Source organism: Apodemus sylvaticus, chromosome 14 (assembly GCF_947179515.1).
Source record: "Apodemus sylvaticus chromosome 14, mApoSyl1.1, whole genome shotgun sequence".
NCBI classification, from domain to species: domain Eukaryota; kingdom Metazoa; phylum Chordata; class Mammalia; order Rodentia; family Muridae; genus Apodemus; species Apodemus sylvaticus.
Genome location: NC_067485.1, coordinates 69,077,118 through 69,091,094, shown reverse-complemented (window position 1 = coordinate 69,091,094; position 13,977 = coordinate 69,077,118). Strand labels below are relative to the sequence as shown.

The window sequence follows — 13,977 nt, the reverse complement described above, 5'->3', positions numbered from 1 at the left end:
GGCTACCCCACACGGGTGCTGGAAACTGAACTCTAATCCCCGGGAAGAAAGCATTGAACACTCTTATTTCCGGGGCCTCTCTCTAGCTCCTTTTCAAACCTTGCCTAGTAAAGATCATTCACAAACCAGACTAGGACTATTTTAAACATGAAAATACTGTCATGTTCATATGGAAGGCATACTGGAAGAGTTTTCTTTGCTAATATATTTTAAAATTACCCCTCCCCAACTTTGGACGAGTGTCATACAGCACAGGCTGGCCCTGAACTCACTGTAGCTTGGAGGAAGATCTCGAATCAATTCTCCTCTTTCTGCCTGCTCTTGAGTTCTGGCCTTCCAGGCCTCACTCCTGGGGTTGGCTTACTCGGTCCTGGGGTCAAGGACTTTGTGTGTGCTAGGTTGGCATTCTACCAAGGGAGCTCCATCCTTAGCCCTCCTATGTAGCTTATTTCAAAGCTCTTAAAACAGCATTGTAGTTTAAAAATCTACTAGAATTAAAAGAAAAGAATATAAGTCAAAAATCCCCAGGTGCAAATGTTGCTGTTGCCTTACTGTGAACATTAGATGTAATTGTGTAGGCTACAGAGAAAGTGTGTGAAAGCCAAGATCAGTTTGTGTATCTGACCCGCCATAATCACCCCATGTAGGTTAAAATGCTAAATCCCTCCATGCCGGCAATTTCCTGCCCAATCTGCTGTAGCTGCTGTCTGCTGAGTGCTAATTGGTGAGTTTTCCACTACTCCTCTGTAAAATCCAATTAGTCCGAGATCAGTAAGGACTGTCGGCACTCTTACATTTGTTCCTGTCACCATCGGGTTCCCAAGGTCACACACCACCATCCTGGTCACGTTTTCCATCTTGTACTCACAGCTCAGGGGCTTCAGTGCCTGCAAAAAGAAAAGAACACCATTGTGGCATTCAGGGCGGAATGAGTTCCAGCCTGTGGCCTGCGGAGTGGGAGGCCGGAGAGCGCCCCTTGATGTCAAACACCTGTGTGGGTCACCTCGCACAAAGTGCATCCGCCGCCATTGACTCAAGAGCAAACACCAGTACAAGTTAAACTTTAGGAAAAGTTGTGTGGGCTGCCACCTTCGCCCCCTAAGATCCGAAGGTCGAAGGTCACGTGGATGGCTTTCATAATGGAACACACTTTAGGGGATTTCTGGGGACTAAGTAGATTAAGCTTTTACTGCAATGATACTTTGTTCATCTGCTACTGTTTCTGAGATTTTACATAAAAGGAAACAATATCAGGCTTTCAAGTAAAAGCTTTAGAAATGTTTCTCTGTTTCTTTTTACTTTGGGACACAGTCCCCCCACAACAAACCATCCCCCAAACAAAGGAAAACAGAACAAAACAAAACCCTCTAGTCTCTACATGAAGAATTCTGTGATCTATGCATTTGAGTGTGTAAGCTTCAGGCTGGCAGGGCTCCTGGGAGCTGTCCCATCTCAATGTCTGGAGCAGTGTGTGTGTGTGTGTGTGTGTGTGTGTGTGTGTGAGTGTGTGCTCACGCTGGGGTTATGGAGAGTTTTGAGCTAATATGTCGGTGATCTGAACCGAACCCAGGTCCTCAGCAAGAGGAATCTATGTTCTCAACTGCTGAGCCATCCTGCCAGCCCCCACACGCATGCTTTCAACAAGCAGTTGATATCAATGGAAGCATTTTCCCTCCCACATCACCTCCACCCTCTTTTCTTTGTTTAGTCTTTATTTCCTCTCTCTGATGAAAAAAAGAGACCATGTGTTTTTCTAGACATTTCTAGATTATTTTTCTCAGGGATTCCAGGGACATTTTTGTACTAATCCATTTATAGCTTTTAGAATATTATTCACTCCTTTATTCATTCCCTGAAAATATTTATCTTGGGCCTGCTACTTACCAGGTAAACAAAACTCTCATGTCCTTACTGAATTTCCAATCATTGTAACAATTCTAACAGGTGAGTTGTAGCAAGCAATGGAAACATAATTACAGAAGTTTGATGGCTTTTTTTAAATTAGAAAGTAGGATTTAAGGAAGCTATGCATGCATATTTATGGAATCAGAGAGGACATCCTGGAGAAGGTAGCATCTGAGCTGATGCGGACAGGGCTTATGGGTGATTCCCAACAGCTGAGACCTGAGTGTGTGTGTATAAGCAGGTGTGTGAGCATGTGTGTGAGCATGTGTGTGTGTGTGTGTGTGTGTGTGTGTGTGAGTGTGTGTGAGCATGTGTGTGTGTGTTTGGAGGTGAGCTTATGCTCTAGTGTGTTGATAGACATGTGTGTGGAGGCCAGAAGGAGCTGTCAGATCACAAGGAGCTGGAGTTACCATTCCTGTGAGCTGCTTGTGGGGCTGGTAGGATCTGATGGGGTCTTCTTTAAGAGCAGTTAGTGCTCTTAGCATCTGAGCCATTTCTTCAGCCCTTCTTCTCTTTTACTCCTCTTGCTTGCAGAAGTTTTATTATGAGATGGCATTTTCAATTGAAAAGTCTACCATGGATGTGTTGTATTATGCTCTGGTTTCTACATAGTGAAATAACTTTGACAAAGGAACAAGTATGAAGTACTGTAACTGGAGGAAGGAGAAGATGGAGGATTTTAGGTCATTCCTTGGAGAAATCAGAATACCCACAGAAGCTAATTAGGGCTTTCTGTGGAGGAGCGGAAATGCCAGGGCAACTGAGGAAGAGCAGAGACTTTTCTTCTAATTGTCATCCTGGGTTTAATTGTTTCTCTGCATGATCATTTTAAATCGCTTATTGGCAGGAAGAGGTTTGGGATACAGCCTGATGAGGATATATATCTTTACATCACTTTCTACAATAGAAATGCTTAATGATTTTAAGTGGCAGAGACACTTGATTGCTGTTTGGATCTTTTTTTTTTTTTTTTTTTTGTATTTTTTGGTGAGAAAATAATTCAACAAATACAAGAATCCATGAGACTAGATATGGAAATAGAGAATTTTTGACCCTTAACTTTTTTCCTTTTTTCTTTTTCCTTTCCTTCTTTTGTTTATCCATTCCGTGTCTTTTTTCTCTCTCTTTCTTCCTCACCCATCTCTAGGGTCCTCTATGTACAGGCTGGTCTTGAACTCGTGATCATTCTGTCTCTCCCTCTTAAGTGCTAGGATTGTAGGGATACATCTCCACACCAGGCTCTGTCTACACATTTTTAAAGGCTCTTACAGTGACTGTGTCACATTAGACAGTCCACTTTCCATGATGTCGTTCAGTCATTAGACTGTGAAAGTCCCTTATAGCATATGGTCTTGAGAAAGTCGTAGACACATAATAAATTTTAGCTGAGTAAATCCACCAGCAAGTGTTCATTGAGTGCCTATGTTATTTTTATGCCTGTGAAAGAATGTGAATGTTAGTTTCTACCCTTAATTGAATGTCTTGAATACTCTGAAATGGAGGGACTGTCAGTCGGTCAAGCATTTACAACGATGTTTTTACTTGGTTGCTTTTTTTTTTCTTCACTTTTTACTGAGTTTGATTTGTAGCTTGGGCAGGTCTTCAGCTCATGGATTCATTTGCCCGAGCCTCCTGGCTGCTAGGTTTATTGACCTATTTAGAATGTTTTTTTTTCAGACAAACCGATTAAGAATACCACAAGTTCCCAGGACACACCAAGCGGGAAGAATCACGTTCTGGTGATGATCCAGAAGGCCACAAATAGCCCTGGTCCCTTTTCAATAAACAGCAACAGTGAAGATTGGTACACCAGGAAGAAACAGGACCTTCTCTGGTCTCAGTCCCAAAAATGCAGACTAAGAAGAAAGACAAATGAAATTGTTTCCTTCGCAGTTCCTGTCCGCTGTTATCAGTGCTCAGCAGGGCTGGTTGGCTCTTCTTCTGTCACCGGTAATAAAAGCCAGACCTCCCTCGATCTGCTTGGAACTCAGAGGGGCTCAAATCAGGGTTTGCAAAGGCAATGAGGAGACAGGCTAGCCAGAGAAAGAGTCATCTGCCTTTTCCGGCTGGCCTTTTCTCTGCCTCTCTTCAGCTCCTGGTCTTTGGCCAATTCATCTTTGGACTGTGGCAGAGAGAGATTTAATATCTCATAGGGGCCACCTCTCCCTGCCATGTGGCTATTATAAACTGACAAAAGGAAGGCACCGTTCTGATCTCTTTTGGGAGGAAAGACTCAGCCTTGTTTGTCGGACTTAATATTTGCTTGGATTCTAGCCTTACCTTGTTGTTGCGCTCGATCCCGACGTAATCTGCTTCTTCCGGGATGATGGCGAAGAGTTCAGCCTCGTAGGCTCCTTCTCCTTCATTTCTTGCATTTATTACGAGCATTAGGTGATTCTCATCGCCAATAATGATCTGATGCTTATCTCTTTAAAAAAAATACAGTTTAAAAAAGAATGATTATGCAAACTCTACACCGCCGGCTTCATGAATATTCTATTTAAGAAATTTAAATAATGTGTGCCTGGAAATCTAAGGTCTCAGGAGATTGGGGTGGGAGACTTGGAAGTTTGAGACCATCCTGGACTATTGAGCTACACAGCAGGAGTCTGTCTTAAAACAAACACGCTAACGAAGACAGGAACAAACCAAGAAAAACAATGATGTAGCAGAAAAAAAGAAGAGAGAGAGAAAGTGGTAAATGTTCTGAAAAGCCTGTAGGGAGATTTTGAGAGAACAATTTCTGAATGGGGAAGCTGGGATGATGTTTCATGGTGTGCAAGCAACTAATTTAACATTTTGTTTTGAAAAACAAAACTGATACATCTCTTCTGTGGATTCCAGTGTTGTGCCCTGCCCCCTCCCCACCGTGACCAATCTGAAGCCATCAATGCAGAGTGTGCTGCTGTCGAAATTCCTGCAAACTTAACATTTGACTTCGGAACCAGAAGGAAGGGTGCCCAGCTCCTCTATATCGCCGAGAACACACACTAGTGGGAGAGTGAGCTGTAGGGAGAGACAGAGAGCTCCTTTAGCAGTGACAGAGGGAGGTTACCCAGCAACCAGGATGCGAAGAGGGAAAGACAGGAGAGAAGCAGGGTCTCAAGAGGTGAAGGGAGGGAGGGTTTTTGGAGTATTTTTAGGAATTCTAGCTCACTTTGAACTCTGAGTGAAACCAACGTTCAGAAATGCCTCTTCCACTTTTGACCCCGCCTGAGAGCTATTGCTTTTGACACTTATTAAATTATGAACTTTGGGGCAATTCCCCTTGAGAGATTAGCAAGCGGATTCCAAACACTGGTAGTAGAGGCGATCCTGGGTGAGAGGAGCACAGCCCTGCTTTTCCACCCAGTGATGTCTCAGTCCCAACCACTAGTTCTTCTTTCTACACACGGTAGTGCCATTACTGCTCCAGAGTCCAGGCTGTGACTTTACTGGTGTCTGCTGCAGCCCTTTATTCTCATTTGACTTTCTGACACCTTCTGCTTGACCCCCTGGTGTGTCTTTTAAGTTTCTCCCCCACCCCTTCCCAGTAAATTAAAATTAATTTTGTTTTGACAGTTTTAAGGAGGCCTTTGAGTCATGGAGTGCTACAAAAACAAGTTTGGTTAAGGTGTGGACTGAACCTTTTCTCACTTGACTGAGGTAAGTAAATAGAACCGGAGCTAACAGCACACAGGAGTTTACTTTCAACAAAAACACTTTTAGCCCTCTGATGCTTGCTGAAAGATGAACTGGCCCAGGCAAGATCTCGGCTGTCACTTGACACCAGTGACAGAGAACTGACCAGATCAGAGGCAAATCCGAAGTGTGGCCACGCTAAGGAATTCCATGAATCACTTTGCCGCCTCCTTTTCTTGGAAGCATATACGTTCTCAGAAGAAGCTTTAAGTAAACACCCAGAGACCACCAGGTGTGGTGCACGCATTTATTTATTTAAACTTACGGTCTAGCTGACAGCTTCAAGTCAGGAACACATAGATTGTCTTCTCCACAGTCCACCAGGATGTGAGCCTGTGGTAAGGGAGGGAAGCATCAGAAAGAATCCGAGAATGCTCAACTAACATCCTTCCTCATGATGATCAGAAAGGATTCTGTCAACTAAACCACTTAATAGAAGTCTACACAACTATACATGCTGTGGCATAAAGTGACGTGTTGATAGAGCTTATTTTCTAGCCCATTTGCAGATTGTTCTGTAATGTTTGTAGATGATGCTAACCATCACTATTGTGAGGATTACTGGCTATATTGCTTCCATTACTACTACATTTGAACAAATTAAATCTTTATTGAACAAGGGGAGAAGGTTTCTAAGAGTACCATGAGGAAACATGTTAGGATCGTGTCCCGAATGCTATAGACCTCTGTATACAGATGGAAATAGAAGGGTCTGACTTTCCTCTTCAGATCATAGGAACAACTCTCTCCAGAGAATGTCAGTGACATGTCAGACTCTTGCCTCAAAGACTAACCTGCTCAGTAACTACATTGTCCCTGTAGAAGTTCAAGATTGGTTTGACTTCTAGGCCGTCTTTAAAGGTGGAGTCATCCAAACTGTAGTTCAGGCTGATGTTGATTGGAGATAATTTATCTCGGAATTCAGTTTCGTCCTAGGAAAAATAATCCGCAGCTCAGGCCCGTGAAATGACTTCAAGATGTGAGTCTATGACAAGCAGGCAACCCTGGACTCCTGTCTGTGAATGACAAGGCTCACTGCAACAGGATGAACTGAGCCCTGGAGGATGTGGGCTGCAGTAGCCATCATACGTAAGCCCAGTGATGAAATCACCTAAACCATGGCTACCCTGGGATACTTCAGAGCAGCGGTTCTTAACGTGTGGGTCACAACACCTTTAGGGGGTTGAATGACCATTTCATGAGGGTCGCATATCTCCTGCGTATCAGACATGTACATTATGGTTCGTAACAATAGTAAAATTATAGTTATGAAGTAGCAACAAAGTAATTTTATGATTTGGGTTACTTGAGGAACTGTTGTATCAAAGGTTGAGAACCACTGGTCTGGAGGAGATGTTCAGACCTGTAACACCTGACACAGAATCGGTCAAGTCACCGAGTAAAACATTACACTTATATACCATGCATGCCAGAGAAACATCATAACCCTGGATTTTTTGCTTTGATGAAGCTGCTAGAAGGTTCTCTTTGGCTCAGAAGGAAGAAAATAGCTTACTTCTCTTTCCCACTTTGCTATTTCTTTAAGTCATTTCATGAACAAGATACCTTAGCACATTTGAATGTGCTTTGGATGAAGAAACAGGAGCCTTCCCAGGGTGAGAAGAGAGAAGCAAGTGCTTAGCACCAAGCACCAAGCACTTAGCACCAAGCACTAAGCATGCGGTGAGTACCCTGCCTTTCAGTTATGCTAACCAAAGTCCTACTAAGTTGGGTGAGGGCAACCATGTGCCTAGGTTCTCCTTCTGAAGTATAGTTGTGAACCTTTAGTCCTCACTAGGATTCTCCCTGTGAACTAAGCCTTGATGGGAAGAGAAAAAATGGGATGGTTGATCGATTGATCACTGTTTAACAGCTGGCAGCAGAACAGTGGATAATCAGGTTCTAGATAATTTGAATTTCAAATTTCACGAGGATTTGTAAAACCATATCAGCTTTACAAGCACAACTACCCGTAATTTTTTTTTTTAATAAAAGTTTGGTTGTTTAAATGTTTTCCCAAGCCAGCTCTAAATGTATCCTGATAAAATCTAACAGGACATACCCACATAGGATTAAAAAAAATCAAATAAATTGTGTTGAACTTTTATGTATGAGGGAGGGAAGGCAGTTAAGGATGAAGACCACCTGAGTCAGACGCTATTATCAACATTTTGTCCAAGACAAACAAGAGGCCTTAGAGATTAAGAGGAACAAATCACGGGGCTGTTTGAAGCCAGGGTCAGCAAGAAAGTTTCCTACCTTAAGCCAGAGCGTCCTCCCACGAAAGCGAGAATAGCCGGATGTGCATGTCCCAGGCACGCGTGATGGTTAACCAGATAGAAACGGTTAGAATTTGGATTTGAATGTGATAAGTCTCAGAGGGGATTTCCAGAAAACTTACTCGAAGGTAAACCATGAAATCCTGGCAGCGGAGGGACTTCTGCTGCTCCAGCACAAAGGGGAAGGTGACATGGGACTGGTGGTTGTGGAGGAAGAGTGTCCGCTTGACGGCTCCTTTTTGCTTCAGGAAATCTAACTGCACCTCGGCCACCAGGGCTAAAGGACGGACAGACAGACAGTAAACAAAATCATGCTGGGGAAATCACGGGGCGGGTGCTGCACTGTCAGGGCAAGGGACTCATTTCAAGATGCCCATTGAGGAAAACCTTGTCTTCCTATAGTCGGATCACACATAAACTCTGATGTATTAATAAAAATCATGCCCAGGATCTAACTAGTTTGTAGCTTTGCATGCATGTGTGGCATATGTTTGAGTACTTGTTCATGTGTGTGTGTATGTGTGTGTGTATTGTTTAAGAGTATGTTTGTATGTGGAAGCCAGAGAGGATGACACTGGGTGTCTTACTTGATTTCCCCCACCCACTTAGTTTTTGAGACAGGGTCTCTCATTGAGCCTGGAGCTTACCAGTTTGGCTAGGGTAACTGGCAGGGAGATCTGGGAAGAGCCTGTCTCTACCTCTTCAGTACTGGGATCACAGAGGCATCTGTCACATTTAGCTTTTATACAGTACTGAAGACCTCAATTCAGGTGCTCAGCAGGAATTCACAACTGAGCTGTCTCCACGGGCCGTGTTCTTTAACTTATGCAAAAAATAGGGCACACCACTTTCCCAACAATTATGGTTTTTGATCACTGATGCCCATGATTGATTAAAGCAGTATTAATTAGACAGTTTTTAAGTATACAATAAAGGGCTTTTTAGTTTTCTATTGTCTGTGCAGAGAAGTACGTCATGTTTACTTTCCATAGGATAGCATAAAAATGAAAATATTCTCACCTATTGTATTTGAAATGCTCTGGCCTGCTATAGATGCACAGACTCTTACAGAAAAGCTGTGGGAAAACAGTAGTCAGTAATTTATTGGTTAGTAATGTTTTGAATTTGAAGTAGGAATCTTCTCTTCCACCTTTCAGATAAAATGAACAGATGGCTTCCCTCTATACTCTTAATTATAGATTCATACACATGTGCATGCATGTACATACATATGCATGCACACACAAACACACACACACACACACACACACACACACACACACACACACACTCCAGCTCAATGCAATTACTAATACAATTAACACAGGTATCTTTGCTTAGGAAGGCAAATACTTGAAAATATTACTAGAGATTTAACCGATCGATTAATCAATAGCCCAACTGTCTTTATGTAAAAACTACATATGAACATATTCCTTGTGCCATGGAGTAAAGAAATGGGCCATGTGGTGCGGGAGATGCTATGGGAAAGCCTGGGGAACAGCAGAAACATGGCTCCACTTGAGCCCTGGAAGATTTTCAATGTCATCAGGGCTCCCAGAAAGGTGGGAAGTCAGCTGGTTTGGTTGATGACACACAACAGGACTTTGAAGTCATGGTGGGACGTGTGCATTTAATCATAAGCATGGAGCAGCATGGTTGTCTTAATGTCAGTCCATCCCTCTGATGGGAGGAGACTAGCACTCAGGACCTTGCAAGAAGTGAGGTAGTAATAGAGGTGGGAGGAAAGGAGAAAGGGAGAGGAAGTCAAAGTAACTGACTCCAGCTAGTTGTGCACAGTGATATGGTTGACAAGATGGTGACTACTGGCTGGAAGACACTTTTTAATTTCTCCTTGAGCATGCACTAACTGCCACCCAAGAAATGTTTGTGGTGCTTTGACTCCGACTTGCCCTGGTCTCTGGCCACAGACTGAATGAGAAATATCCCTTTGTCTCTGCCTGGATTTATCAATTATTCTCACCTCCTCCTAGTCTAACAGTCATGGCTGCAGACAGGGCCCCTACACATCCTCAAGAAAGTGAACACATAAGAGAAGTATGATTTAATGGCAGTCCTAAAAGTTTAACTAAAAATTCTAGTATGATTCGGGTATTTCTATGGAATTCAAAAAAAGTAAAGCAATCATGCTTTAATTGGATGTCAGCTTCCTGTGTCAAACGTAACAGAAATGTGTCACATCTGGGATTCATCTATCTCTGTGACCTCAGTCAATGTCTCCCTTCAGGGTAAGTAATTTGCCACACACCATTTAGCCAAAAGTTTCCTGAGATGTTTGTGCTATTACAACTGTTTATACCACTTACCCAGAGAAATCACAAACTTTAACCAACTTCTCCTTCGATTAGAATTATTCAAGCAAAGTCCGTAGGTAAACACATCTTTAAATTTTCTGCCAGTTCTGGCCTCTCAAATTAGTTTTTTTCCATGTTCAGCTTTTCCATAAGCACTTGGTGTGTGTTACCTTGGTCCACTGACCAATATCTGACTCACTATTCCTTAAAATAGACAAAGCTTTGCCAAGGTAAAGTCACATTTATGATGAACTTATCAATATATAAAATTAAAATGGGTTTAGAGACACTAATTGCTTTATACAATGTGAAGCAATATCGCTTTCAGAAAGGAGTACGTTACAGCTACGGAAATGGGTGTTGCCTTGGAAAGGAGGAGCTTGGTAAATGCTGTCAGCTGGAGGTTTTATTCCCAGTTCATGAATTATGTCAGAGCACATCTATATTTCTTTCTTCATCCTCCCTGTCTGTCAACATCATTAACAGTTGGATGACCTTAACTTTTTTTTATTCAAATTTACTGTGACTGGGGTAGCTGCTGAATTACTAACAGTAGCATTCAGACCGGAACACAGAAGGTCAAAGACGGTTTTAGCTGAAATATCTTTTCCTAGTGTCGGCTTTTCCATAATTCTTTTCTACACTAAAATTTCAAAGTTCTACATTAGTGGATGAGCATATTCATTTTAAACATAGAAAAACATTTCTTATCTATAGCTAAAGACTTGTCATGAGTTTCATCCCAAAGAATCAGGTCCATATATAATTGTGAATTGTGTCAGGCAAAGCTGTGACATATGACTTACCATAAAATGTAATTTTAAGCTATGACTTATGTTTAAATTCAATTATTTTCAATTGAAAAAAAGTAACATGAAGCCCAACAAAAACTACATGAAATCAACTGAGTATTCTTATTGAGTTTATCTAGATAAAGCTATCGGCAGGCAGGCTGCTGTACACGGAAGAAAGGAAGTCCACAACACGATCCCCACACTATTTGCCTGCCATGATCCAGTGAATAATGAGATTGTTGTGGAAGTCTGTGGTTATATACCACGAGAAAAATGAGATAAATGTAAAATGTGGTTTCAAAATACAAAGCCAGATGGGGGAGATACTCCCCCCCCCCCCGTTGGACCAGTGCTTGCATCAGAAGCAGAAGGGTCCATATTTATATCACCAGCATCCAAATGAACCCCTAGGCCCAACAGTAGCCATCCCAGTGCTGGGTTGGAGAGGGGGGAGAGGTGCATAGGCAGGAGACTCTAGAGCAGTGGATTTCAACATGTAAATGGAGACACCTTGGGTGTTGACTGACCCTTTCTCAGGGGTCACATCAGATGTTCCTCATATTAGATATTTACGTTATGATTATAGACAATAGTAAAATTAAAGTTACAAAGTGGCAATGAAAATAATTTTATGGTTAGGGTCATAATATGAAGTATTACAGGGTCACAACATTAGGAAGGTTGAGAACCACTCACTGCTCTAGAGTCTATGGCCAGCCAGGGTAGCCTGGTCCATGAGACTGAGGTTCAGTAAGAAACCCTGTCCCAAAACTAAGATGGAGACAAATTAAAGAAGAAAGGTGGTCCCAACTTGTGGCCCCCACACACCTGCGTGTACACACCCACATGCCCATGTGCACACATATATCAATACAGACACCACACAAACGCCACATATATATCTAATATAACAAAAACAATGGAAACACAAAGCAAATATCACTAATTCTAATTTATTTCTTATCTTGCATATATGTCCTTGACATGTGTGTTGGGGATTGAGCACACATGCCATGGAGATCACGTGGAGTTCAGAGGACAGTTTTGTAGAGCTGGTTTCCCTTCCACCTTTACTAGGGTTCTAGGGACTGAACACAGGTCTCAAGGCACGTGTGACAAGTTGAACCATCTCACTGGACCAATTATTATCAATCCAAATCTACTTTAATGATGAAAAAATCCGATTTTTACATGATGTGAATCATATCTGAAAAAACTCCTTTTTTTCAGATCGGAGAAATAGCTAGTTTGTTTTATGTTTACAAAATGGAAAAAATAGTTTTTCTCATTAGTAACCAATTAGCTTAATATTTATTATGCTGAATTTCATTTCCTTTTTCCTGAGTAATGTCAACAGCAGATATTAAAACAAAACAAGATAAAACACCCAATGACAACAACAACAACAAAAAACCCCACACCCAGACAGCTGACTGAATGACACAGAAATCCACAAGGAAGGAAGTGAGGAATGATTTGTGACTGGAGTTTGCCAAAGAGTTCATCTACAGTACAAGCTGATGTTCACTCAGGCCAGAATCACAGCAAAGATGCCTTTCAAACACTTTGGGTAAACTATCCACAGAGCATTTTACATCCTCAAAACATTCTACACAAGTCAGCTGTTTGCTTCCTAGCTTCTGTCTGGTTGGTTGGTGGGTTTGGGGTTCTGAGGTCAGTCTACCACTGAGATACAACCTCCACCCCTAACTTTGTATCTGACTGCTCTGAAACACAGGGAAAGGCTTGCACTTGGAAATTGTCTTTCAGAAAAGGATACAATTGAATTAAATACAAGTAATGCGACAGAATTAAATAACAGCAGTTTAATTTGTCCCCAGAACAGGTTACATTTTGTGACTCTAGGGAACAAGAAAATGGCTGCCAAAAGGGGCGTTACCCGGGGGCTGTTGGCAGTCGACCACAGCTGGAGATGAGGGCTGCTGTTCCTCAGAACACCACTGGATTCCCAGTGCCCTACTGGGTGACCCCATCCATGTTCATGTATATATCAACAGCACTAACTGGACTAGGTGGGCTAAAGAAATAAAAATAACGCTAAGAGAAGTATGAGAATTGTGTGGGAGATGTGCTGAGGGTCCTGTGGGGAGGAAGGGGTTAGGGATGGAGTGAGGGTTGGGATGATCAAGATACAGTCTATAGACATGCAGTGAATTTCAATGACTGAAAAGAAATTAAATGTATTTTTTTCCCTGAACAGAAGGAAATAGTCCTACCTCTTTTGAAAAAGACTCCAATCTCTCTTTTAATCAATAAAACTAAAACTCTTAGGGGAAAAAGTCATTTACTTGAAAATAAACACATTCTATCTTGGAGTGTTGCCATTGGTCTTAAAAGTGGCAACACTCAATTCCTCAGTGTGGAAGGCATTGCACTGGATTTTGAAGGTGTGAACAAAGCTCCTTGGAGAATGAGAATGCTGGAGTCCTGAGGTCTCCAGCCAAGTTGCCCTCACAGACCGCTTAGCGTTTGCTGAATCCTGCCAGGCATTGGGGAAACCTTGGCCTTCGCCTGTATTTTCTCAGTTCGGGTTTCATTATACTGCTTTATGGTTTAAAACTGCTTTAAAAACATGCTCAGGGCATTTCCCAACCACTCTCAGAGGCAGTTAAAGGAGAGGCCCAGCCTTCCCACACCAGGAGCTCCCACAGCAGGATGGTTTCCAAAGAATTCCTCAGGATCCTGGATCTCGCTACCCTCCATCTCCCACAGCTCGGACTCCCGTGGGAACTCCTGTCAAGAGGCCATTAGCAACATTCTAGGATGGGCTGAAAATAGCCTTTCAGGGTCGACACTTTTGGTTTTTTTTTTTTATTCTAATATTTTCAATAACTGAAGATACTGTCTCAACATTCACCCTGGCAAATGACGGTCAATCTCAAAAAGAAAAAGAAAAAAAAAATCTCAAAATCTTTGTTGATTTTCCAGTGGAAATGCCCTGGTCCCATCCATAGTCACCTTCTGATGACTGGGGAACCAAGT

General features: G+C 42.3%; 1 protein-coding gene across 1 annotated transcript in view; it reads right to left on the bottom strand.

Moving 5' to 3' along the window:
• The window catches only part of Itga8 (integrin subunit alpha 8), a 197,443-nt gene that overhangs the window by 73,137 nt on the left and 110,329 nt on the right, over positions 1-13,977 (bottom strand). The window contains exons 16-21 of the mRNA XM_052156913.1: positions 8,886-8,941; positions 7,988-8,142; positions 6,381-6,518; positions 5,852-5,919; positions 4,186-4,333; positions 795-887 (exon numbers count right to left, since the gene is read on the bottom strand). Coding sequence (XP_052012873.1) covers positions 795-887; positions 4,186-4,333; positions 5,852-5,919; positions 6,381-6,518; positions 7,988-8,142; positions 8,886-8,941 — 658 coding nt within the window. The remainder of the gene's footprint in view (positions 1-794; positions 888-4,185; positions 4,334-5,851; positions 5,920-6,380; positions 6,519-7,987; positions 8,143-8,885; positions 8,942-13,977) is intronic.